Source organism: Macrotis lagotis, chromosome 5 (assembly GCF_037893015.1).
Source record: "Macrotis lagotis isolate mMagLag1 chromosome 5, bilby.v1.9.chrom.fasta, whole genome shotgun sequence".
NCBI classification, from domain to species: domain Eukaryota; kingdom Metazoa; phylum Chordata; class Mammalia; order Peramelemorphia; family Peramelidae; genus Macrotis; species Macrotis lagotis.
Window position 1 is genome coordinate 246,483,036 of NC_133662.1, and position 24,581 is coordinate 246,507,616.

General features: G+C 52.4%; 2 protein-coding genes, 1 long non-coding RNA gene and 2 other non-coding genes across 8 annotated transcripts in view; 4 read left to right on the plus strand and 1 right to left on the minus strand.

Moving 5' to 3' along the window:
• Positions 1 to 2,491, plus strand: part of TRPV2 (transient receptor potential cation channel subfamily V member 2) — a 42,077-nt gene extending 39,586 nt beyond the window's left edge. For all 4 annotated transcript variants that reach the window (XM_074189282.1, XM_074189283.1, XM_074189284.1 and 1 more), the window contains one exon: positions 211 to 2,491. In XM_074189282.1, coding sequence (XP_074045383.1) covers positions 211 to 299 — 89 coding nt within the window. In that variant the 3' untranslated portion in view covers positions 300 to 2,491. The remainder of the gene's footprint in view (positions 1 to 210) is intronic.
• A 1,687-nt stretch (positions 2,492 to 4,178) lies between these two features.
• Positions 4,179 to 6,619, plus strand: LOC141488871 (uncharacterized). Its single transcript, XR_012468837.1, has 4 exons — positions 4,179 to 4,295; positions 4,698 to 4,881; positions 5,189 to 5,246; positions 5,455 to 6,619. It is a non-coding gene; the product is annotated as an uncharacterized LOC141488871 (long non-coding RNA).
• LOC141490316 (small nucleolar RNA SNORD49) lies at positions 5,007 to 5,074 on the plus strand. Its single transcript, XR_012469156.1, has one exon. It is a non-coding gene; the product is annotated as a small nucleolar RNA SNORD49 (small nucleolar RNA).
• On the plus strand, positions 5,307 to 5,381 carry LOC141490337 (small nucleolar RNA SNORD65). The gene has a single exon (XR_012469175.1). It is a non-coding gene; the product is annotated as a small nucleolar RNA SNORD65 (small nucleolar RNA).
• Positions 6,620 to 9,797: 3,178 nt separating the features above from the next.
• LRRC75A (leucine rich repeat containing 75A) overlaps positions 9,798 to 24,581 on the minus strand; it is a 122,690-nt gene continuing 107,906 nt past the window's right edge. Inside the window, exon 4 of the mRNA XM_074189286.1 lies at positions 9,798 to 12,834. Within this exon, the coding sequence (XP_074045387.1) occupies positions 12,279 to 12,834 (556 nt within the window). The 3' untranslated portion in view covers positions 9,798 to 12,278. The remainder of the gene's footprint in view (positions 12,835 to 24,581) is intronic.

Here is a 24,581-nt window from a genome sequence, read left to right on the forward strand (position 1 = left end):
TCCAAAGGGAGTGTCTCATAGCCCTCTCTTTGCTCTAGTTTTTCCCTGTGGTTTGTTGGATCTGACCTTGTGGGTGATGTGGGGTCAAGGCGGGCATTCCCTGGGTGTTTGCCCATCTGCGATGATTTCCTAAAACGATACACCATGCCCGACCGATCCCTCTCTCCTTATCACCACTTCAGATGATTTGAGCTTTATTCTCTGTTATAGGTACGGCCTGGAGGCGGCTGCTGTCATCAAGGACCAGGGAAGAAGCAACCTCAGAGGACCAGGTGCCCCTACGGACTTTCAGCTCCTGAGCAAGGCGATGACCAATGCAGCAGAGCCTGGAATCAAGTGCTGATGCCGAGGAGACAGATCTGGAGCCAAACCTGCCACTGTGCTGACCCATGGAGGGAGGGAAGCCCTTCCCCCACGGTCCTGGGTGCCTGACTGCAGAAGTATCTTGGGCACAGGGGCCCACATGGGTTCTCATGCTCAATTCTTCTTGCGATATTAGAGTAAAGCTGCCTTCGACACTTAGGTTAGGATGGAACCCTGTTTCCTCTCCAGTGTACCACACCAGGGTGACCTTGGATAAATCATTTCTGTTCTCTGTTTCCACATCTGTAAACTACAGAGTGATCTAGATGATCTTGAAGACCTATTCCAATGGTAACCCAATGCTCTGCAAGGCGGCTGGGGCCATTTGGAGCTGGGAATACCTGGGTTTGACTCCTGCCTCAGGTCCTTACTAGCTGTTGGTCCCTGAGCAAGCCAACTTATCTTTCTGAGCCTTAGTTTCCTCATCTGTAAAATGGGGATAACAGCACCTACCTCACACAACTGTCGTGAGGGTCAAATGATTTATTTGTGAGGTGATTTGCAGACCTCAAAAGCCCTCTAGAAATGCTAGCTTTTATTGGGCATATTAGTAGAAATATCATTGGCAAGCAGCAGCAGCGGGAGTGGCAGCAAGAGTAATAATAGCAGCAGCAGCAACAGCAGCAGCAGTAGTAGTAGTAGTAGCAGTTGCATGATACAGCATAAAAATTTCTGGATCTAGAATAAGGAGGCCTTTGGATCTGCTATTTACTTGCTAAGTCCTATGGCTAAGAACTTTCCTCTTTGTTTTCTAAAAAGAGGGGGGTTGATTTTGATGACATCAAACTCTGATCCTGGGGGGGGGTCCCTGAAGCTCCCCCCAAATCAATCCCCTTGGCCCTAAGGGCCTGCAAGGGTGGACCCAGGGGACCAGCTGTGGGGATGAGGACTCGCCTGGCTGTCATTCTCAGGAACTAAAAGACCAGCCCTGTTGACCCTGTTGGATACGGGGGCTCTCACATGGGGACTAGGCAGATGGCCAGGCTGTGTCTACATTCACAGAGTTGAGAGGTAATTCACTTTCTGATTGTGTGTAGACACTGTCTTCCCAAACAAAAATGGGTTCCCTGGTACCAGAAACTGACAGTCCAGAAGAGGCAAGACAGCGGTGGTGGAGAGATGACGATAGGGCAGGACATGATGAGCACCATGGGGCGACTTTGATATCTCCCTAATCTTCTCCCCTAACATCCAGTACACTATGGAATCTCATCCTTCAGAGGCCCAGTTTCATCGGTGTATGTGTCCCCTCCACTGAGGCAACCTTCCATCTTAGTAAGCCTCTTCATGAGTTGTGGGGACTACCAAAAACCATCATCTGGGAGCCAGCTTGCTGGGGATGAACCCTTTGCAGTTGGACAGTTAACGTGTACTCTGGGAAGCCTTGGCAGCACCTTCCAGAGGACGACCTAGAATGTAACCCGGAGCTGGTTCTTCTTTCTTCTTTTTCTGTACTCCCAGCCCCTAGGATGGTGCTTCATAGATGCTGGTCAATTGGCTGCTTGATGCAGCCTTCCAGTTGTTTCCACAAGGCAATGAGGCTTTGTAGGAAACCATTAGTAGTGAAGGAGTCCATAAGAGATACCAAATGAATTGTCAAATGAGTCTCATGTTCAAAGCTCTTGTAACTGTCAGCTTCCAGTCTCACTTTCCTACTCACTCGGCAGGATGGTCCCCTGCTCTCTCCACTCTCTTTTCAAGCCAAACTGGATTACTGACCGTCTCCTCCAATTGACTGGCCTGCAGAATGTCTGATTGTCCCATCCTTGTCCTGCATTGGTGACCTTCCTTCTAGGTTCAGCTTGAATACTACCACTTCCCAGGTCCTAGGCTCCTCAGCTGGAAGGGGGCTCCCTCTCCTCCCATTTTCCTGGACTTATCTGGATCTCTTCTTTGCCTCCATTGCACTGCACTTTGTATCTTTCTGATTTGTATACATATCATTTTCCTTCAAAAAGATTGTAAGGTCATCGAGGGAAAGAGCTTTGTCATTTCTTGTCTTTGTATCTTCAGGGCACAGTGTCTTATACTTAGTGGGCATTGAATAAATTTGTATTGATTTGAATTTATTAATATATGCAATACATAGAACCTGCAATAAATTATGTAATAAAACTCTCATCAATCACTCCCTTTCTGTGGATGCTTCTTGGATCTAAGTGCTTTGACCAAATCTCTGTCCTCTTCTGAAGCCCAGCATCACCCAGTGCCTGTTGGGTATTTTCATCTGGATGTCCTACAGGCATCTCACACTTGGTCTGTCCAAGTCTGTCTTCTTCCCCAACTCTGTCTCCTTCCTCTCAATGTCCTTATTTCTTTTTTTTTATAAATTCAATTGATTACTTTATTATTTATTTTTTTTAGGTTTTTGCAAGGGTAATGGGGTTAAGTGACTTGCCCAAGGCCACCCAGCTAGGTCATTATTAAGTGTCTGAGGCTGCATTTGAACTCAGGCACTTCTGACTCCAGGGCCAGTGCTCTATCCATTGTGCCGCCTAGCCGCCCCTCAGTGTCCTTATTTCTGTTGAGGACACCAACATCCTTCCAGATATACTGGTTTGCAACCTTCAGATCTTCACTTCCCATACATAGTCAAGCCTTGGCCAACTCTTGTCCCATCCCCAACCTCTCCCTGTGAAGGTCCATAGTAGGTGCTTAATAAATGTTTCTTGACACGTCCCCTTCTATTGCCACACTAATCCAAGCCTCATCTGCTCTCATCTGCATTGTTACAAAAGCCTCCAAATCACTTCTCCCTAATCAGCCATTCCACCTCCAATCAATCTGTCTTCCAACAAAATAAATGCAAATCTTACTAGGTCACTTTTATGCTAAAAGCTCTCCAATGACTTCATTTCTCTGGAGGTAACTGAGGTTAAGTGACTCGCCCAGGGTCACACAGCTAATAAGTGTCTGAGGGAGGATTTGAATTCAGTTCTTCCCGACTCCAGGCCTGGTGCTCTATCTGCTGAGCCACCTAGCTGGCCTTTCTGTGACTTTCTGACAAACATTTCCTCTTGCAGCTACATAGTAGGTGTGTGGATGAAGGAATGTGATGTCACACTGCTATCCCAATACTAGCCTTTCCCTCTAGGCCAGATATCGCCCGTATAGGAAAGGGAAGGCAGCTCAGTCTCATAGAAAGAATCCTGGGTAAGGAGAAAAGCTCAGCTCAAAGGGTGCGCTAGTAAATGTTTAATAACTGCCTCTATGGGGGTGGCTAGTGGAGTCGGGAGGACCTGAGTTCAAATCCGGCCTCAGGCACCTAATCATGACCTAGCCGTGTGGCCTTGGGCAAGTCACTTAAGCCCGTGGCCTTGCAAAAACAAAACTGGCCCTATGAAAGTCTTTATTTCTGAAGCAGCAGCACCCTTTCCCATTTAACCTCCACTACTTTCTAGTCGCCACGACGGACCAGACTCGTTTCTGGCCTTGGCCACTCTCTGTGGTGTAAGGCTGAGGGCTGCCAGGCTGGAGGCCCGGGCACCTCCGGGGTGTGTGAGCCGGCAGTCCGCCCCCTGCGGCTCCGGTGCTGCCCCTGCCACCCGCATCTGGTGCCCGGGGGCGGCTCCTGCACTCCGCCGTCCGGCCTGGCCCTTCGTACACAGCAGGCGCCAAAGCCGGCTCCGGGGCACACAGCAGGCGCTCAGCACGTGCGCCCTTTCTCCGGGCCCACACAAAGGGGCTCCTAGCCCCGCCCCCGCTCCTGCCCACGTGGCCGGGCGGACGATTCCATTCCCGCGAGCTCCCCTCCGCCCCCGGCCGCGCTCAGGGATGGTACGTCCCGGCCCCTTAAGAAGGGCGGCCCGGGCGCACTCGCTCTCTCTCCGCCGCGCTCGCCGCCATGTCTCGGCCGTTCGGGCTGGTCCTTCGGGGCGGCCCGGCGCCGGCCTCCGAGCCCGGGGGTGGAGGCTGAGGCGCCGCTGCACGAGGTAGGTGCGGCCCGGCCCGACGGAGGGGAGGCGGGCAGGGAGGCAGGGAGGCCGGGAGCGCGCCGGGGCCAGGCCGGTGCTGCCTGCGCCTGCGCGGGGCCAGGCCGGTGCTCCCTGCGCCTGCGCGCGGGGCCAGGCCGGTGCTCCCTGCGCCTGCGCGGGGCCAGGCCGGTGCTCCCTGCGCCTGCGCGCGGGGCCAGGCCGGTGCTGCCTGCGCCTGCGCGGGGCCAGGCCGGTGCTGCCTGCGCCTGCGCCTGGGACGGCGCCTCTTTGCGACTATGTGGGGGCCGTCCGAGCGCCCCCTCTGCCAGCCCCGGCTCCGGGGTCCCCGGGGGGATGAGAAGCCGGAATAGGAAGTGGGGGTGCCGGGGGCCCCCGCTCACGCCGGTGCTTCTTCCTCAGGGAACCCGGCGCCGGATGAGATCGGGTAGGCTGCGGGCGCCCCTGCCCTGCCGTGCGGCCCCCGCGATGACACAGCCGGCGGAGCCTGCGTGGTCACGGCCGAGGCCGCCTGAGTGCCCCCGAGGTGCCCGGCACGTGCCCGCCCAGCAGCCCCCACCGGCCCCTCCTGGCAGCGCTGACTCAGGTAGGAGAGGGTTGTGTTAGGGGTAGCTTGGGGGTGGCGCGGTGGGCGGGCACTTCTAGTGACCTGGCAGCGTGGCCTTGCAGAAAGTGCCCCTGGATCGAGGGGCAGGGCTTGGGGTGCCCGGCCCGAGTGATGACACACTCATAGGAAGTGCCGTCAGATGCGATAACTGACGATGACCGAGTGTCTGAGCAGCCGCGGCGCCCGGCAGAGCTGCAGGCCCAAGCTTGAGCCGCCTGCGCCTTAGCTCGTTAGCTTCTCCCTCACGCTGGCTTTTCCTCTTCTCTCCTGCCCTCCCATAATGAAGGATCCACGTGATCGGAAAACGTCACAGGCACGTGTCATGCCCAGCCGCTCCCTGGGAGGTAAGACAAATGATGGCGGAAAGGTACTCAATTAAAATTAATAGTCGCTAGCAAGATATTAAATGATGAAAACTCACCCAAAAAAGCTGGAATTACCGTCAGATTGTTTGGTGTTGAGCCCAAGGTTTTCTGATTTATATCTTTGATCACAAATGAGAATGTTTGCTGTGCTATACTACCGAAGCTAATAATAGATTTGTAATTTTAGGTCACAAAAGACTCCCGAAAGATTCAGAGCGAAATCTGAAGGCTCGAAGACTTGCTTTGAGTGATCCAGGTGGCTTCCAGGGGCTTCATGACATTTGTTTCCAGTAGTTGATTGGTAGGAATGCTTTAGGGCTGTTATTTGACTATTGTTTGTACTGCAAGCATTTGAACAAAAGGATTTGATTTAATCTGGCCTACATTTGAATGAAAATTGTAATTCTCCTAAGAGGTGCCAGCCTGGTAATCAATAGTGTTCTGACCCCTGGGCATCTACATCTTTGGATACTTTGGAAAGGAAAAGGGTTTGCCCAGTTCTGTGGCATCTGAACCACAAGTAAGATAGACGAAAGTGAAGTGTTGAGCAAGTTTTTCTTAAATAGAAAGATTTGCAGGAAGCTATGATAAACCATGGATTCCTCTCTAAAAGTTCCAGTAGTAAACTGGTGAAAGTGAATCCCATGATAAAAAAAGATAAAATATCTCTTTTGTAAAATACAAGCTGCAATTATAAAGTGAAGCTCTGTATGATAACATTTAGGAAAATCCAGGCTTAATTTGAGTTTACCCTGGTTCTATGCTAAGTGAAATGTTTTTAAGTGTGAGTCCTTTTACTCTTTTGGGGTTTGAATTTGTTAAAAAATGATTATTAGTAGCAGATTATCATGATTTCTCCATGTCATTATAAGATTTCAAGGTCTAACCCCATATTAGATTCTTTTAAACGCAGATTTGAGTTGATTGGATTGCTTGTCCCACTTCTCCCCAGAATTATAATTATGAAGTTCATCCATTGGTTTCCTAAATTTCATATCCATTTTGCATTAAATAATGCCTTGGCACTCTTGTCACTGCAGTCTCTCATGACAGGTCTGACAGTGAGGCAGGATAAAACTTGGAACAGAAAAAGGAAGAATAACCCTACGTTGTTTGGTTATAAAGGGCTGCTTGGGTTCTAAAAACAATGGCTAAATGTTGGGAAAACTAAACTGCTAAATTCAGGGTTGGTACTAATTAAACTTTTATCTGGATGTAGAGAATAGCAGCTGAAGGCATTGATTGTTTTAAGCTCATTTTAATTAAACTCTTTAGAAAACCGTTTTGTGTTTATTGTATTGTTAGTTATGGATCTATCCTCTAATAAAATTTGGGCTTTGCAAAAAAGCAAACTAAAGCAAAGTTGGTTCTTTTAATTGGCTTGGATAAGTCAGGTATCTTGATGGTAGAACAAAAGGCAAGAATGTTTAGGTCCTTACTGTGGTGAGACACTTCTTATTTTCATCCATGTGATTAAACTGTTTACTGCTGCCCTTGATCTGTGTGTGCAGAGCTGCCCACTTCATGTCCATTTAAGTGGGGGGGCCTCCTTTCAGGTGCAGGACACCTACAGCAAGATGCCAGCTCCTTCATCCTGCTGGGGAGGAGGACATTTGTTAGGGATCCAGTTTGAGTAGGAAGTGTTTTGCATTCAGGCTCACCTGACCAGGCCTAGCAACCCAGCAGATGTCTGGCCCAGGTTGGTATGGTGGCTTCTACAAGGGGCAGCTGGGAGTCCATCAGGAAGATGGAGGACAGATGTGTGATGAATGAGGTTTCTCCTCCCCCCCCCCCAACCTCCACACCCTCTACAGGGAATTTCCAAATTAATCCTAACCCTGCACACCTTCATTTCAGACTGGGCCCAAGCCCTGGATTGAATTTGGCTGTGACCTCATCTCACTGACCCAGTCACCTGGGCTTATGGGGTAGTGGACCCTGGAGGGCCCAAGGACTAGTGGCTACTGTCACAAAGAGGCCAGGCTGAGGAGGGAGCCAGAGGGCTGCAGACCCTGGCCAGAGTTTTACAAACTGGGCCTAGGATTTTGAGGCTCCTCCACAGTCATCCATCTTAAGGAAATCTAGTGTGTTCCCTCCTAGGGTATTGGCACCCCCCAGATGTGAGGATCTGTCACACGTGTAAATATACATATATGGCCTTAACACTCATTGCCTGCTTCAATAGAGACTTGGGAGCTGTGCTAGGGAAGTCATTGCCTAGAATCATACCTTTAGGATCATTGGTCCTTACAACTAAGCCCCTTAATTTTATTTTGTTGGTGGCAGTGAGTTTTGGGCAGCATTTTACTTCCTGAAATAGGGTTGTCATGGGAAAGGCCCTAGAAAAATGGGAGAGATTCACTGAGCTGGGAGGACCAGAGAAGGTGATAGGTGAGGGAGGGAACATGCATTGTGGGCATGGGAAGGTTATCTTGGGTGCAGGGATAGGTGGGAGAACCTAGAGAGCTGGCAGGGACCTCAGGCCATCCAGTCCAACCTCAATGTGGATGCCAATGGCCCAAGAGATAACCTTGCCTAAAGTCACAAGTGGGAGAAGCCAAGGGCGGACACCACAGCTGCATTGAGATGGGCAAAGAGGCAGTAGACTGGGTGAAGGGAGGAGCTTGAAAAAAGACTCCTGGTGGCAGAGTGCATTCATCAACCCCTGGATTCTGAGGTGAACCAACTGGGTATGGATCTCAGCTTCCTGGCTCCTTCCTCATTTCCCTTGGGTGGCATCACCCTGGGTGGCCTCTGGAGTTACAACCCTGTCATTAGAAGAAAAGGGGCTGAGGAAGGACTTGAGCAGCCAGAGGTCTGCCCCTGTGCCGGAGGGGCACTGCAAAGGGTGACCAACTGTAACAGCTGAGGCATCTTGAGGAGATTCCACCTGGTGTCCCAGGATGGATTTGCCACGGCACTCTTATCATTCACTAGTCACAGACTGCCAGCAACTCAAAGTGAATGGCCAGGCAGAAAGGTGGCAAGGCCTGGGATGAGGGGTCACACCTCACACACTTCCTGAATGTGCAAGTCACCTCGTTCTCAGTTTCCTCATCTGTCATATGGAGTTAATAGCACCAATCTAGTACACTGGGGATCAAATGAGGTGATTCACATAACTGTCGGCTATCAGCTATCGCAAATGGACAAACTGCCCTTTGCCCTGGAGGCTGGTCTAGGAGCAGCAGTGGGTACCAAATGGTACCTGGCCAAGCCAGGGAGGGGAGAAATGGGACACCTCCAAAGTGTAAGGCTGGCCTGAGGTCGGACCTGTGTGATGCACAGATGCCGTACCCTGGGGAGACTGCTTTGGTATGGGATGTGTGTGGTGTGGGGTGTGTGTGAGGGTGCATATGTGTGTGTGAGACAATGTTCTTGGTCCATCCACAACCCCCAGGGACTGGCCCCAACTTTCCCCTGCTCATCCAGCGAAGGGAGGAGTAAAATGACCCAGCCATCAGCTCCCGCGGACGGGGTGGGAGACTTCCCTCCTGCGGCTTCTCCCCAAGGGCCCAGGCAGTCCCCTAAATGCTTCAGCCCCCTCCTCCAGAGCAATTGGGAGGAAACTGAATTATCACCGGGCGAGTCTGCAGAACCAGCAAGCTGGTGCCTGGCAGCTCCAGGTTGGCTTGGCCGTGCCCATGAGCCAGGCTTCCGGGCAGGGGGAGATGGAGCAGGGCGGTGTGTGGCATCCCCGCCAGATGCCTTCTGCTTATCTCCCTGCTCATCAGTCTGGAGAGGAGGAAGCCAGAAGCATAAACAAACTCCCAGCCTGGTTCCCAGCTGGCTGGGGGTCTCTGGTCTTCCTCCCTCCCTGCCCCCCACTATGGGATACCCAGGCTCTGGGAGGCAGCTCTTAGGGCAGCTGAGCCCAGTCTAAGGAGGGAAGGCAGCGGGGAAGTAGGCTAGCTCTAAGGGACCACCGACCCCTTGATGGAGGGCAGCGTGTGCCTGCCCCTGCCTCTGGCTGGGCACCTGCCTCCTTCCTACTGGACTGATGCCCCGGTGGCTGTTGTCTCCCTCCCACTCCACTAAATGGCCATAAGCTGATCGAATGTTTATTTTATAAAGCTCCATCAATGGACCCGCTATCTTCCCATGAAGCTGTGAGCTCCCCCGGGCAGAGGTGCGCAGATCCACCTCCCGCAGGACTTTTGCAGGGGCTGCAGCTACTGACTTTTAGCTCCTCTGTATAGATCATCCTGCAGGCTGTGTTGTTTCAGGCGGGTCTGAGCCTCCATTTTCTTGGCAAAAATACTGGAGCAGTTTGGCCTTTCCCTTTCCAGCTCATTTGACAAATGAGGAAACTGAGGCAAGCGGGTGAAGTGACTTGCCCAGGGTCACTCAGCTAGTGTCTGAGTCTGATTCCAAGCCCAGTTTTCTACCCACTGTGCCACCTAGCTGCCCATAGGTCATACATGGGCATATATGCACACACGCATCCATTTTGTACTGTTCTCCATTAGAATGGAAGCTCCTTGAGGGTAGGAACTGGGTTTTAAAAAGGTAAAAATGCTTAGCGCGGTGAACACTTGATCAGTTTATTGACTGAAGCAGATTGATTTTGGGGGGGGCAGCACCAATCCCTGGCTTTCCGCCCTTCCCGAGCCCCTTCCCTGTCAGCTTGTGCCCCTCACCTCCCGGCCAGACACCCGCTGACATCCCAGAAGGGACGGTCTTTGAGAAAAAGGCTCCGAATGGTCACCCTTGAATCCCGGGAGGGATCTGGGGTCCCCGAGAGGATTCTGCCTCCGGACTCCTTCCCTGCTCACCTGCGCCCCTTCTGCCCTGCCCTCAGTATCTGGGCACGAGCGTGAGGAGCTGCCAGCCCAAGGCCATCGCTCTCCTTGGCCAGTGCGCTCCCCAACCACCCCCTAGGCCTTCACCGGCCACGGCTCCTGGCGGTCCTTCCTATTAGGACCAAGCTGAGAGCAGGGATGGATCTCGCTTCTTTCCTTTCTTCCCAACAATCCCTAGGAACCTCCAAAGGTTGCGTGAGCTCACTCGTCGCCTTCGTCCTCCCCATCTGGCTGGCCTCGCTTCATCTCAGCCTTGTCCCTCCCCACGCTGGGACCCGAGGCCGAGGCCCAGCGCCGGGGGCCGGGGGACGGCCGCGGGAGCCCCTGGGGCCCGAACCTATGGCCTGGGCCGGCTCTGGCCCAACCGCTCACGTTCTGTCGGTGGAAACTGAGGTCCGGGGAAATGATGCGGCTCGGGCCAAGGTTACACGGGTGGTAAATCTGAGCCCGCATCCTCTGACCCAGCTCTTTCCAAAGGACCAGGTGCCTAGAGACGGGCAGGGCCTGGCGGAGAACTGGTTCAGCAACAGGGGCGGCCGCCCCCCGCCTCCCAGGCGAAGCTGTCCCGCTACTTCGGGGCTGTCCTGCCTTCCCTTCCCCTGTCCTGCAGTCCGTCTGCCTGGCCTGGCGGGCCCGCTGTGGGGGGCTGGGAAGGTCGGACTCCATGGGGGGGGAAGGGAAAAGGGGGCTTGGAGGAATCACCGGGGAAGATGCTCGCTGAGTGGGCGCGGGTGCCCTCTCCTGCAGCTCCCCCCACCCGGGCACCCCGGGCTGGGGTGGCGCTTGTGGGCAGGAGCGGGGAGCTCCGGGCCGGCCTGTGCCCCCAAAGCCCCTCCCATGGGGCAGATGCACCCCCCAGCCCCCGGGAACCACTAGACTGCCCACCCTCCCGCCGGCCGGGGAGGCAGGCAGGTCTGGACTCTGGCCGGAGCCTTTATTTCTAACAAGGGGGGAATGGGGTGGTGGCTTTGGAGTCTAGTCAGGCCTGGGGAGGAGACAAGGGAGTGACAGGACAAAGACAGGCTCCAGACAGACTTGGGGGGCCGGGGGATGGGGGGGAGCCTGGACAGGAACTGACTCTGGATACTGGGAAACTGTACAAAAGACAACCTTAAAAAAGCCCCCAAGTCACCAGGCCGTACCTGTGGCTGGGGTGAAGACACTGAGACGGTAATGGGCCAGGGCTCACCCCCCGTCCCCCGGCGGGGACCCGTGTGGGACCGGGCTGCCGCTCCTCTGACCACACTGGGGGTCTAGAGCTGGGGCTCTGGCCTGGTAAGGGCAGTGGTTCTAGAGCAGCCAGGTGGGTTCCAGAGCAGGGAGGGGCATTCTGAATCCAGGGATGGAGGTGAATTCAGGCTTGGGGCTTGGTCCCTGGGACAAGGGGCCGTGAGTAAACTGGATGAAGGGGAGATCCCTAGGTGGATCCGCCTTCCTTTTCTTTTCCTCTTTTTGGGGGGCCTGGCACCCACCTCCTGCTTTTGCTCTGAAGGGTCAGTCCCTAGAGGAGCCCTTCTCCCCCACATTCCAGGGCCTTCTCTAGAAAGAATGGATTTCTTGAACCCAAGACTGCTGGTCTCTTCAGGGTCATTGGGCACCTCTCTCCTAAGCTGCTCCTCCTACCGAGGGGATCACAGACAGATCATTCTCCCACTCTGGGCCTCAGTTTCTCCTGCTGTAAAAGAAGGGGGTTGGACCAGAAGATCTCTAAGATCCATCTCCCATGGCTGCATGGGCAGAGACAGAAGACAGGCCTGGGGCCTGGAGGAGAGTAGGGAAGGCTTCTAGGAGGTGGCTAACATCACGGACATACAACACGGGAGAGAGGGATGGGAGGGGGAGAGCCTGGGAGGTGGTCAGAGGCAGCAACCCGAGGAATGGATCGGCTACCTCCTCTGCCCCTCTGCTGGGGATGGGACGCTCTCCGCTTGGTCGGACCCACCCAGTCCGGGGGACCTGCTGTAGGTACCTCAGTCTAGAAAGGGGCAAGGCCAGGATGTGTGGAAATAGGATAGGCCCTGAGAGGTCACCCCCCCCCCCCCCCAGGGCTGCTTCTGCCTAGCCCCCTCCACCCTCCCATGAGACTAGGTAAGGCTGATTGCTGTCCAAAGAGGAAGCTTCCTGGTGAAGTCACTGGTCAGAAGCTGCCCAGGCAACAACCCTCTGGACCAAGGTTTCCATAAAAGTAACCCCATCCTCTCCCTCCATGTCATGTCTGCTTAGCTTTTGGGGGAGCAGACTCCTTCTCGGTCCCCGAAAGGCTCTTTGCAGAATCTGCCTCGCTGGGCAGACTGTCCTCACATTCCTCCTCCTCCTCCTCCTCCTCCTCCTCCTCCTCTACAGGCCCTTCACCCAACTCCAAGATGGTGGGCAGGTTGCCCTGCTTGGGAGAGCGCTTCCGGAGGCTAAGGAGGAAGGGTTGGGGCAGAGAGAATATGTCCACGTTATTGCCCAAGTCAATCCATGTGACACACGGAAACTTGCTGGGGTCTTTGAGGATGTTAGTGAGGTCATGGAGCACGGCCTTCGTTAAGCGGTTGCCGTTGAGGGCCAGGGTGGTGAGGTGGGGCAGAGTGCTGATGGCCGGAAGCAGTCGGAGGACCATGTCGTCGGTGAGGTCGGTGAAGCCCAGTTCCAGGCTGCCCACCTGGTCCCCGCAACGCTGCAGGTAGGCCATCAGCCGTTCCAGGTCTCGGGATGTCAGCGAGATGCCTGACAGGTCCACCGTGTTGTCGGAGGGCGGCCCCACCAAGACCCCTTTCAGTCTGTGTGTAGACAAGGAGAGACGGAAGGTTAATAAAGGCAACGGACAATGCTCTGCGGCCTTGCTCTCCTCCCCTACCCTGAGAGGCAGGGGTGTTGGGGAGTGGGCCGCTTGCTGCTTGGCTGGCATCTTAGTGGGTGCGCTGCTATAATTTGTTTCTCCACCAGAGGGCACTTCAGCCACATCGTGGTCTATCCCTGGATGGGCAGCAGACCTCCACCCTCAGTCCTCCAAATCTGAGACTCCCAGGTGGTTTCAGATGCAGTGATGGAGGGAGTTTCCATACTGGAAGCTCCTAATGCCAGTGAAATCATAAGTCTGAACTGCACTCCCACTCAAAAAGTTTTTGTTATTATTTTTAAAATTTTTATCATTTTCAACTATTTATTGTATACGACAATCCTCCACTAAAGGCCTTGGCTATCTTAATATCGCTCAGAGTGGGCGAGGCTCAGGAAGGCTTCTGTATTTTATCTCTTTTTTCCCTTTTTTTTGACAGACAATGGAGCTAAGTGATTTGTCCAAGTGACCCCAGCTAGGGTCAGATTTGAACTCAGGACCTCCTGACTCCAGGGCTGGTGCTCTAACCATTGCACCACCTAGCTGGCCCACAGGAAGGCTTCTGTAGGCAAAAGAGAAACCCTGGTGGATGCTCTCCACGCTGGGAAGGCATCTTGGCCGGTCTCAAGATAGACTGGATCTGTTCCCTGAAGACAAGTCTCTGCTGGGTGGGGATGGAGAGACCGCTCCTTCCTAGGCACAGGCCTCCAAGGGATGAAGGTTTCCAACCCCAGTGGCTCATGACCCCATCTGTTAGGCTGTGAGTATGGAAGCTTAAAAATGTGGCCTCTACTGACAGGCCTCCTCCCTGCGCTCTCAGTGGGCTGACGTGGTTCCCTGATCTCCTCAAATCTCCCATAGCACTTTGCTGTCTAATACAATTTTTTTTGCACCTTCATTTTTTAAAAAAATCTTTTTCATTTGGCAAGGCAATAAAGTTAAGTGACTTGCCCAAAGTCTCGCATCTTCATTACTGACTATATCCTTCCCGACTGCCCTCCCAAGCAAGCCATTCCTTGTAAGAAAAGTCAAAAAAGAAAGAAAACAGGAGGAAAAACAGCCAAACCAGCCCAGGCCCATTCCCCTGGTCTGGTAATGTTCCACTTCCATAATCCCTGCTTGTCCAAAGAAAGGAAGGGAGAGGATTCTTCTCTGGGGCCAAGCTTGGTCACCCCGGGCCTTTATTTCTCACTATTGTGTGAACAATCTGAACTTGAGGCACAGGCCATATACCTTTCAGTTCCATAAGGGCAGGGACCATGCTTTCTCCTAGGGAGTCTGTTCAGAGCTAGGAAAAGTGCTGGGAGGTCCGAAGAAGGGATAGGTCATCACTGCGAATCCACTGGAGAGACCAGCACTAATCCCGGCCCCTTGGGTTGGGGTCGGGGTTGCCGCTGTGAAGACCTAAGTCCAGGGCATCCTACGGAGAGGCAGGGGCGTTGGGGAGTGGGCCGCTTGCTGCTTGGCTGGCACCTTAGTGGGTGCAGCTGCTATAATTGGTTTCTCCACCAGAGGGCAGTTCAGCCCCATCTTGTCTATCCCCTGGGCAGGCGGCAGACCTCCACCCCAATCCTCCAGGCCCCGGGTGGGCAGCGCAAGAGGCCCTAAGACGCCTTCTCTGACCCCATCCCCACCCCACCCCTGCCAAGCTCTCAGCCCTCCCGCCTCAGAGCTGCCTCCAGCTCCCAGGCCAGCTCTTGTAGCAACTGGCTATGAACATTGGTGCCTCTCCAGAAAGATGTGCCTTTTGGGCCGAGGCTGTGTGATCTTTGGCAAACCAGCCACCCTCTCTGGGCCTCGGCTTCCTTCTCTATAAAATGATGTGGGGTTTTAAGACCCCTTTTGATTTGGGGGTGACTTTGGGGCTCTTTGAGGCTGTCTGAGATGCAATCTGAATGCTGCGCTTGGAGACTAGATCAGGTGAAAAATCTCACTTCTGAACCTGATTCACTATATCAAACCACTTAAATGCTACTTGCCTCGGTTTCCTTATCTGTAAAATGAGATATCGCCTGCCTTAATGAGCGTTATGAAGCTCCAATGGGATGCTTCACACGAGGCGTTTGTAAATCTTAGTGTCCAGTGGAATCACTAATGATTCTTCAGTTGTTATTGTGACTCTTCACACAAAGCCTTTTCCGGGACCTCTGGAATTTTAAGTCTTCGTGATTCCCAGAAGCAGCCCAGGAGGGTGACCCTTCTTCACCGCCCAGGCTTCCATCTCCCCAGGGGTCTGGCCGAGAGCCATCAAGGTCATGGGAAGCCGAGGCTTCCGGAAGCTTCAGCGTCCACTTCCTGGCCTTTGTTAACTAGACAGGAGGCTCTAGAATCATCTGCTGCCCATCCCTACCCTCACCCCTTCCAGAAAAGGACCTGCCCCCCTGAGGCTGCTCGAGCGGAAAGGGACATGATATTCTAGCCATAAAGATAAGGGCAGCGCCAGCTCGTCCCCCGTTAAATGACCTTGTATCTCCTTTGCACAGCAGGGTATCCTAAAGGTCTGCGAAATTTTCTGTTTTAACAGTTTAAGGCCACTGCCAGGAGGTGGCTGGATGATTGATCATGCCCACTTGATGATCTGTAATAATAACTGACAATTTGCAAAGCAAAATGCTTTATAGCTATGACCTCATTTTGGTCCTTAAAGCAATCCCACGAGTAGGAATTGTCATGATTCCCATTTTACAGGAAAAGAAACTGAGGCTAAGCAGCTTGTCATACAGCTAAATATGGAAATATACTTTACATGATCTCACATATATAACTTTTTTGCAGGGCAATGGGGTTAAGTGGCTTGCCCAAGGCCACACAGTTAGGTCATTATTAAGTGCCTGAGGCAGGATTTGAACTCAGGTCCTTCTGACTCCAGGGTCAGTGCTCTTTCTGCTGCACCACCTAACCACCCCCCCTCACATGTATAATTCATATCATATTGCTTGCTTCTCAAGGGATGGTTGAGGAAGGGAGAGAATTTGGAACTCAAGATGTTAAAAGAATTACTGTTAATGGTAAAAAATAATAGTAAATAAATAAAAATAAATAATGGTAAACAAAACAAAAAAATTTTTAAAAAGTTGTATAGCCAGTTAAGAAGGTGGATTTGGACCCTACCAAGTGCAGGTAGGAAAGAGTGAGTTTACTTGGGCCTCCATATCTGAGAAGCTGTTTTTGGAGGTCACTGCATTGAGGACCCCAACATACAATCATTCATTCACCAAACATTTATAAAATCCTATTTCTCAGGAACTGGATCAGCAAAAAGCCAGATACCCATTCCCAGCCTTCCTCCGGCCCCAGCTGCTTCTCTAGGAGGGGGAGATAAGCCAGGCAGAGACACACGAGCCAGGCTAAGAAGAGTACAAAGTGCTAAGAGATCAGAGAAGACAAAGGTTACTTCTGGTGGAAGTGAAAGGCTCGGCTTCTCTGAGGCTTCTCTAGCCTTCAAGGCTGGGGGACACCGACAGGTGTGGAGATGGGCGAAAGGGCGTACCAGTGGCAAGAGCAAAGGGATGGATGGGGCAAAGAATTCAGGATGTGTGTCCTGAGGACAGCGAATAGTTCACTGGATCCTAGTTACTGGAAAGGACTCAGAGGCCTTGTTTTTCAGAGGAGAAACTGAGGCCCATAGAGGTGAAGAGACTCAGGATCCCACCTATAGGGCTAAGAAGACCTTAAAGGTCATCTAGGCAAATTCTTTTATTTCATAAAGGGGGGAACCGAGGTCCATAGAGGTGAAGGGATTTTAGGATCCTAACTATAGGGCTAAAAGGACCTCAAAGGTCATCTAGGTAAATTATTTTATTAAGATGGAAACTGAGGCCCAGAATGGTTAATGGCAATGAGTTACCCAAGGTTATTAAAAGTAGTAAATGGAAGAGGCAGGTTTTGAACCCCAATCCTATGATTCCTGATAGTTTCCTTTAGCCAGTGTTCCACAACTTGGTTAGAGGACTCTGTGGGCTGTGTGTGTGTGTGTGTGTGTGTGTTTCTCAGGGAGATGGGAACAAGAGTCCATCATGATTAGAGATAAGGATGGAAAGGGAACCCAGAGATAAATTGTAGTGGACCAAATGCTCAACGCCAAGAATCTAAATTTTGTTGAAGAGGCAATTGGAGACATCCAAAGGGTTTAGAGCAGAGGAGAGACATCTACAGACAAGGACAAGGCATCTGACAGTAGAGATGGGTTTGGACCCATCTGAATAGGGAATGGATGACCTCAGGATATATTCTGGGGATAGCCAAGACCCCATCATAGCACAGCCTTACAGCTAGCAGACTAAGATCTAAGATACAAAAAGGTGTCCCAGATTGGGAGCTGGGAGCCCCGGGTCCACCATCAGCTGGGGGGGACTGAGTAAGTCACTTCCCTCTTCTCTAAAATGGGAGCTTCCCTGAGAAGCTCGGTTCTTCACCATGAGGGACTGTCTCCCTATCTATGTGTGTGGGGGGTGTTGGGGGTAGAAGGAAGGGTTTCTTGGTTCCACATACCCCAAGGGATACAATCAACATCTGGCCAGGAAGGAGAGAGGCACCAGGCCGCAGAATGACCCGGGAGGGTCTCTCTCTAGAGTCCTTGTGGGACTGCTGCCCCTCTCTTCCCAGATCTCTCAGAATCCCTCCTGACCTCCTCATCTCTTCCTTTTTTGTCACCTGGATCCCAAAATAAGTTCTTGGCCCTGCCCCTCCGTCGCCCCACCACATGTCCCTGCTGGGTGAGTCATCAGGAGGAAGGAACAGCTGCTCTTTTCGGTGTGTGTGGGGGGTTCTGGAGCTTGGGAAGCTCTAGAACAATGCAGGACCACCCACCTTTTTTAGGATTGTCCTAGCCCCTCTCCGACCCAACTCACTCTGGGGAGAAGGGGTGGGCCGCCCAGGCCACCTGGGCATCATCTCTGCTCCCTCTCTCAGACTCCTGCTTCTCAGTCCCCACCCCTCACTTCTTGGCCCCCTTGTCATCTGGTTCCTAAGCCTTGTGGGTACCAGCCAGGCTCTCTGGGGCTAGGCTCAAAGGCCTTTTCTCAGGCTGAGTCCTCCCTGACCCGGCTGTGGCTGCGGACACTGGGCCAAGCTCTCCAGGTGAACAGGATTCTCTGGGACTCCACGCTCATGCTCCCTCTTAGTTTTCCTCCTTTCTATCTGACTGTTCCTTTCTGCTCTTTTTTGCCTCAGTCAGAGGTAGCACTGAAACTGGATTTTAAAGAAATACAGGGAATGTCCCGTCAGGGGACACAGTAGAAGGAGTGCTGGCCCCACAGACCTGAATACAAGTCCTGCTCCTTACTGGCAGGGTGACCCTGGGCAAGTCACTTAATCTTCCTCAGCCTCAGTTTCCACCTTTGAAGAATGGGGGTTAAAAATGACACCTATCTCCCAGGTTTGCTTTGAGGATGAATAAAGGTACTATTTGCAAAGTACTTTTTCTACCAGAAAGCTCTATGTAAGTGCTATTCTTGTCAATAGTAGCGGTGGTCTTAGCGCCCTAGTGCTCATGATGGCGGTGGTGATGCTGGGGGTGCTACCAGTGATGGCGGTAGTAGCAGTGGGAACGGCAGTGGTGCGCATGGTGGCATGGTGGCGGCGGTGGTAGCAGTAGAGGTGGTAGTGGTGGTAGTGATGGTGGTGGGGGGTGAGAGGAGGAGGAGGAGGTAAAGAGGAAATTCATCACATTCATGGAAGGGTTGTTGTTTGTCCTTCATTCTTGAAGAGGAGCCCCAACAGTCATGGGGGTCCAGCCTGGATAAAGGCAAGGAGATGGTAGACCACACGGAGTTTGGAGAACAAGGCCAGTGTGCCTCGGCTGAAGATGGATAGAGGGAGTAGGAGACGATGAGGAAGGTTGTGAAGGCCTTTCTGTGACAAACACAGGAGCCATTGTGCTCAGTCGGCTTAGTGAGGGGCTTCGCTGGGCTCTGTGTGGCTTGGTGAGGGGATTTGAGCCTCTTTGGCCCTTCTCTTATATATTCCACTTTAGTGTGGTCCTTGACCAATGGAAGCCTCTCACCTGAAATGAGAAGTGGGCAGAGCCTTGGAGCAGATGACCCCTTGGGGGTCCAGCTAGAGCCCCTGCTGCTCCTTCCTGGTGGGGGGAGGGAAGCAAGAGGGATCCACAGAAACCCCGAGTGGCTGGAAGGCCTTGCCAACCCTGAGGTCCAAGAACCTTCCTTGGCCCAGGAGCGGCCTGAGCAGCCACTTGGCCAAGATTAGCAGTTAGTAGCAGATTGTGAAAAGGAAGGGGCTCGTTTTATTGGGGGGGGGTGAGTGGATGATGTTTGACAGGAGGAAATCAGCTGGTCAGGATGGGCGTCCAATAGAAGCACTGATGGAGCACCTCACTGGGCTAGATGCCGAAGACTCAAACATAAAAATGAACCGACCCTGCCCTCAGGGAGCTTACCTTCATCAGAGGAAACACCAAGTAACCATGGAAATCACCAAAAGAAAGGCAAGGAAATTTGAGGTGGGGGAGGCACTAGCCAGAGGCCCCATGGGGGAGGAGCTCTGAAGGTGGCAAAAGAGTTAAGAGGGAGTGCATTCCAGGCCTGATTCAAGCCCTCCCCTCCCCAACCACAGGAAGCAAAACTCCCTCCAGCCTACCTGGCCAAGGAGGTCAAGACTCCATCCAAAGACGGAACATCCCTGCCTGAGCCATCAGGCTGGTTTGGCTGGACCATAGACCTCGTCACAGGATAAGCCTGGACAGGCTGGTCTGAGGCAGTCTGGGAAAGACTTTGTATTTGAAGGTTTGCTTATCCCAGGCCCAGCCCTGCCCCAAGAACCAGAAACCTGCCTGGGGACATGTGGGACGTGATGGGCCTGAGTCAGAGCATCTTTAGACTCAAACCTGGAGGTAACTACACACACATACACGCACACACACATGCACACACACACACACACACACACACACACACACACACACACACACACACACTCACATCCATTCTGGCAGGACTGGGGGCAGCTAGCTGGCACAGTGGATAGAGCACCGGCCCTGGAGTCAGGAGTACCTGAATTCAAATCCAGCCTCAGATACTAATTACCTAGCCGTGTGGCCTTGGGCAAGCCACTTAATCCCATTTGCCTTGCAAAAAAAAAAGTCTACACATTCTGGCAGGACTGGTTCTAACTTGGGCACTCAGATACATAATCAAACATGAACCCCATCTCCTCTCTCCCATGGTTTTCTGTCTTTTATACATGGATACATACTCACACGTGTGTCCTGCTTTTAAAAAATCCAGTTCTCTGCATGAAAACCTATTGAAAAGTTGGGAATGATAATTTCACAAATGAGGGGCCCCAAGGTCAGACCATCTGCCCGATCAGATAAGACTGATAGTGGTGACAGGAAGGGGTGGGGCAGGTAGAGGAGGGCCAGCTTGGGAATGGACAAGTCAGGGAACCCTGGGTTCAAGTCTCAGTCTGCTCCCTACTGGATGTGTGACCCTGGGCTAGTCACTCCCCCACCCAGTGCTCGGTGTTCAGAATAGCCTACTTTGCTCTGAGAAGATGCCAACCTGCATCAGAATTTCTTGCACCAATGAAACTGTAGGCCCAGACTCTATCCCACATTTCCTTCAGTGGCCAGTTCTCTTTTCCTACCCCCATGAGGGTTGTTTCAGAGATATGTGACACATTCAGAACTTTGGAGGAATCTCTTCAGGCAAAACAAAGCCCCTTCCCATGCAACTCACAGCCACCTTGGGCATACAGATCCCATGCTCCATCCAGATCCTTCCTCTCTTGCCCCCTTTTCTTTTCTGTCCCCCTCCTCTATCCCAAGCCTTCTACTATCCTCCCTTCCTCTTCTTGCTCTCTCTCTCTCTCTCTCTGTCTGTCTCTCTTTTACCACCAGGCCTAGGGGGCTAACAAAGGCAGCTCTCCCAGGGACCCCACTCATCCATCCAAGGTTTTTTCTCCCTTTACAGACGTCTGGCTAGAGAATCAGAGCCTTCCCCCAATTCCAGCTGCAAAACTAATCTCTCCCACCCCCTCCCTCTCTAACCAAGCACAGCTGTAGGCTGATCAATGGGAAGGATTCTGAAATAAAACTGTCTTCACAGGACTCTGATTGGTAATCTGCTCTCCACAAGAGGAAGACCAAAGGGGCTGGAGGGTGAAGAACTGGGTCTGGCTTTGGGCGGGGACAGGGAGCCAAGGCTGCTGGGATCATGATCAACAAAGAGAAAAATCCCACCTTCAGCCCCTCACTTCCCCCCGTAGTGGCAGAGGCATTTCTTCAGAGACCCTGAGAAACAAACTTTGACTTATCTGGGAATTTAGGACAGGAGAATAAAAGATCACCCGCAGAGGCGGCAGGGCTATGGGAGGAGAAAGGGTGGTAGGGAGCCTGGGACCCCAGGACTGGATGCTCCCTGAGAGCAAGGCCCCCAGACATCCCTCAGCTTATTCTGCAATTTAAAATGAGAAGAGTAACCCATGCTTCCTAAGGGGAACTGATACAGAATAAGGGGGTATTTGCTCAAGGAGGGGTGAGGAAACCAAGAATCCCAGCCCCATGGAGTATCAGAGCTGGGAGGATCTACAAAACTTTCTTCCAATCCCTCATTTCATAGTCTTAAGAGAATTTGGAGCGCATGAGTCTTCCTAGAGATTCATGGATCTAGTCCTTCTAAAGGTCCTTGGATCTCCTGGTTCTCCTGGAGGTTTATGGATCTCCTATGCCTCTTAGAAGCCCATAGATCTCTCAGAATCCTCCTGGTGATCCATGCATCTCCCCAGTCTTCCTGGAGAGTCTTGGAGCTCAGAGTCCTCCTAGAGGCCCTTGGGGTCTTGCGCTAGAAAGGCCCTCAGTGGCCACTAAGGCCATACAGATAAGTTCTCTAAGGCAGGATTCAGAACCAAATCTTTCTGATTCTAAGTCCAGGGTCCTATCGACTATGTTCCAGGACACAAACACAGACTGGGCTGCTGGGAAGCAGGAGGACTTGGGGGAAGAGGCTCTAGAGGGCAAATTGCAGGCCCTTTCCTCCTTGCTGGGTCTCTCATTCCCCCTTTCTAAAGTGACAGGGTAGATGACTTTCAAAGTTCCTTCCAACTCCGGTCTTTGGTGACGTTCCTGATTCAATCCTTCCCTTCCCCATCAACAGGAAGCAAAACTCCCCCAGCCTACCCGGCCAGAGAGAGATGAAGAATGACTCAGCAAACTCAGGTGGAAAGAAGCACCTGGATGAGCTGCCCTGGGCATGGGGGGCGGCCAGGGCCTCGGCTGCCAAGTTGTATTTCTTCTCCCTGGCCAGCCGGCCAGACAACAGCATCCTCAAGGAGCCAGGCGTCTTTCTCCCCTCCCCCCACCAAGGCCTCTTCAGTCGCCAGTGGGACATTTGTGGGTCTATACCACTCGCGCGGGCCGGCTCCTTTCTTCTGGGATGAGGCTTCTCCCCCCCCCCCCCCCCTTACTGTTAGGAGGGAAAAACCTCTAGTTTGACTATGGGCTCTTGTGTAAAGTGAGGGGTTTGGATCAGGTGACCCAGACCATCTCATGGGAACCGGGGGTAGAATTTTGGCTCTGGAATCAGGACGCTCTAGGTTCAAATCCTGCTTTGATGCCTGGAATGGGTTCAATCCCTACCTGACAGTTACTGTGCGAACTTAGTCATTGCTTCATCTCTCTGACTTCAGTCCCTCACCTGTAAAACATGGGTGCTGCACTAGATGTCCCTACAGCTCTCAATCTAGAAGGCTGATTGTCCCATCCCCAGCTCCCAAGACTGCCCCCCTACAACGACCAGCAGCGCAAGTGGTGATGTGGGCCCCCCATGCCGGGAATCAAACCAGTTTCATGGAATCCAAGAGCCAGAATGGACTTTAGATGAGCAAGGCCAACTTCTTCATTGGGGGCCCAGAGAGTGACCCCAGATCCTAATGCTAGTAGCTCCATTGCCTCCATGTGGTCCCTCTTATGAAACAAGACAAAAGGGCTTCTGGTGAGCATCCTCAGAGCCTGCCACGGTGCCTCTCACAGCCAAAATGGAAGGTTAGGAGATAACTTGTTCAATTGAACTGAATGAGACTCATCATAGGTCTTAGACTTGGAAGGGCCCTCAGAAATTACCTGGTGCAATCCCTCCTTTTACAGATGGGGAAACCGAAATCTAGAGAAAGTGATTTGCCTAGAGTTCCCTTATCTCATAACTGTTAGCAATGGGATTTGAACTTAGGTCCCCTTAGATTTCCTGGTCCAGAGTTCTTTTACTAGTTTGGAATGAGAAACAAATCTCCTTGTGGTCTCGAAATTCCTGATGATACAGCTCATTGCTGTGTTTATTTTTAAAGAAGAAAAGACTAAAGTCAGCCCTTCCTTTCAGAAGCTTTGCATGAGCCCCACCATCCTTGTATTGAAATGCCTTAAATGATCAGGAGCTGAGTGGGGCCCAGCCCCCCATCTTCTCTCATCTGACCCACTTTGGCTGAGGGCTGGGGCACAGCTAACTGATTTGAACCTGGGACCTGGGGTCCTGGGTCCCAGGACTTCCAACTAGCCGAGCTAAGCAGCCAGCACATGAGGTAGTTATTAGTGCTATGGGGACCCCCCCTCCATGGTTCATGAGGCCTGAAAGCCTGGTGTGTGAGCCATATGCTTTGAGGCCATTGGGCTCGGGTTCCAGACAAAAAGGTCCACTTTGAAGTCTGTTCCCCGGAGTCAGCTTGAGCTCTCTTTCCCTCCTCAGCTAGGGGAGCCCCTCCCATGTGTGGTCCCAGGCAGAGGAGGCCAAGAATCTCCTCTGATGGGAGAAGGGCCTAGGTGGGGAGGGCACAATTCACATTTCTGGAGAAAGAGGTAGCTGCTTCAGGAGTTGGAAGGTGGGTGCCTTCTGGGGGTGGGGTGGGGAGGGTTGCTTCTTTTATCCATGGGGGCTTGACCTGAGGCATCCTCCAGAAAAGAAGCATAGATATCAGTCATCCAACATGGGCTTGGGCTGTATCTTCCCCATGAAGGGAAACCCCTAGAGGACAGGGATGGGACCTCTCATAAGGCCCAAAGCTTCTTGGGAAGTTCCCACTTTCCCCATCTTCCTAGAAGCTTTCTAGGGCAGAATCTCTGCCTCCTCCATCCTCTTTTTCAAACCTCATTCCAACCTAGAAGATCCTCCCAGTCCAGGCCATGGCCCAGGAAAACATGGGTCACAATGGAGTTGACAAGAGAGAGAGATTTGTTTCTAAACTATTTTCCTGAGCAGAAATCAAATGTGATTTCAAAACAGCATCCAGAGACCTCGAGGAAACCCTGGCCTTGGGCCCCTGAAATCTCTGGGCCTCAGGAGGAGGTGGGGAAGGCACTGGACTTTAAGAACCCCTCTTCTGTCCTTGAAAGTCCCTGCCTAATTAGGCTGCAATCAGCTCTCCCTCCCATCTCCTCTGGCTCTGCCCTCATCCATCCACTGCCCCCAAGCCCTCCCAGTCCTTCCCCATCCCACTTTTCTGGCTCTACCTCCACCCCTCTCCCTGCCCTGATACTTCTCTTTCTCCTTCCCCTCCTTCCAGTTCCAGCCCAAGAAGGCCATGTGGCAAATGTAGCAGATTTTCCAAATGTTTCTGCCAAATTAGGGGAAATTGTTTTTGAAGCCATTCAGGGTTTATGGGTCTGGCTTGGTCAGCCGCACACTCCAAGAAACTTTAGACCTTCCCTCCCTCAGAAAAGTTAGGTTTTGCCAAATATCACAC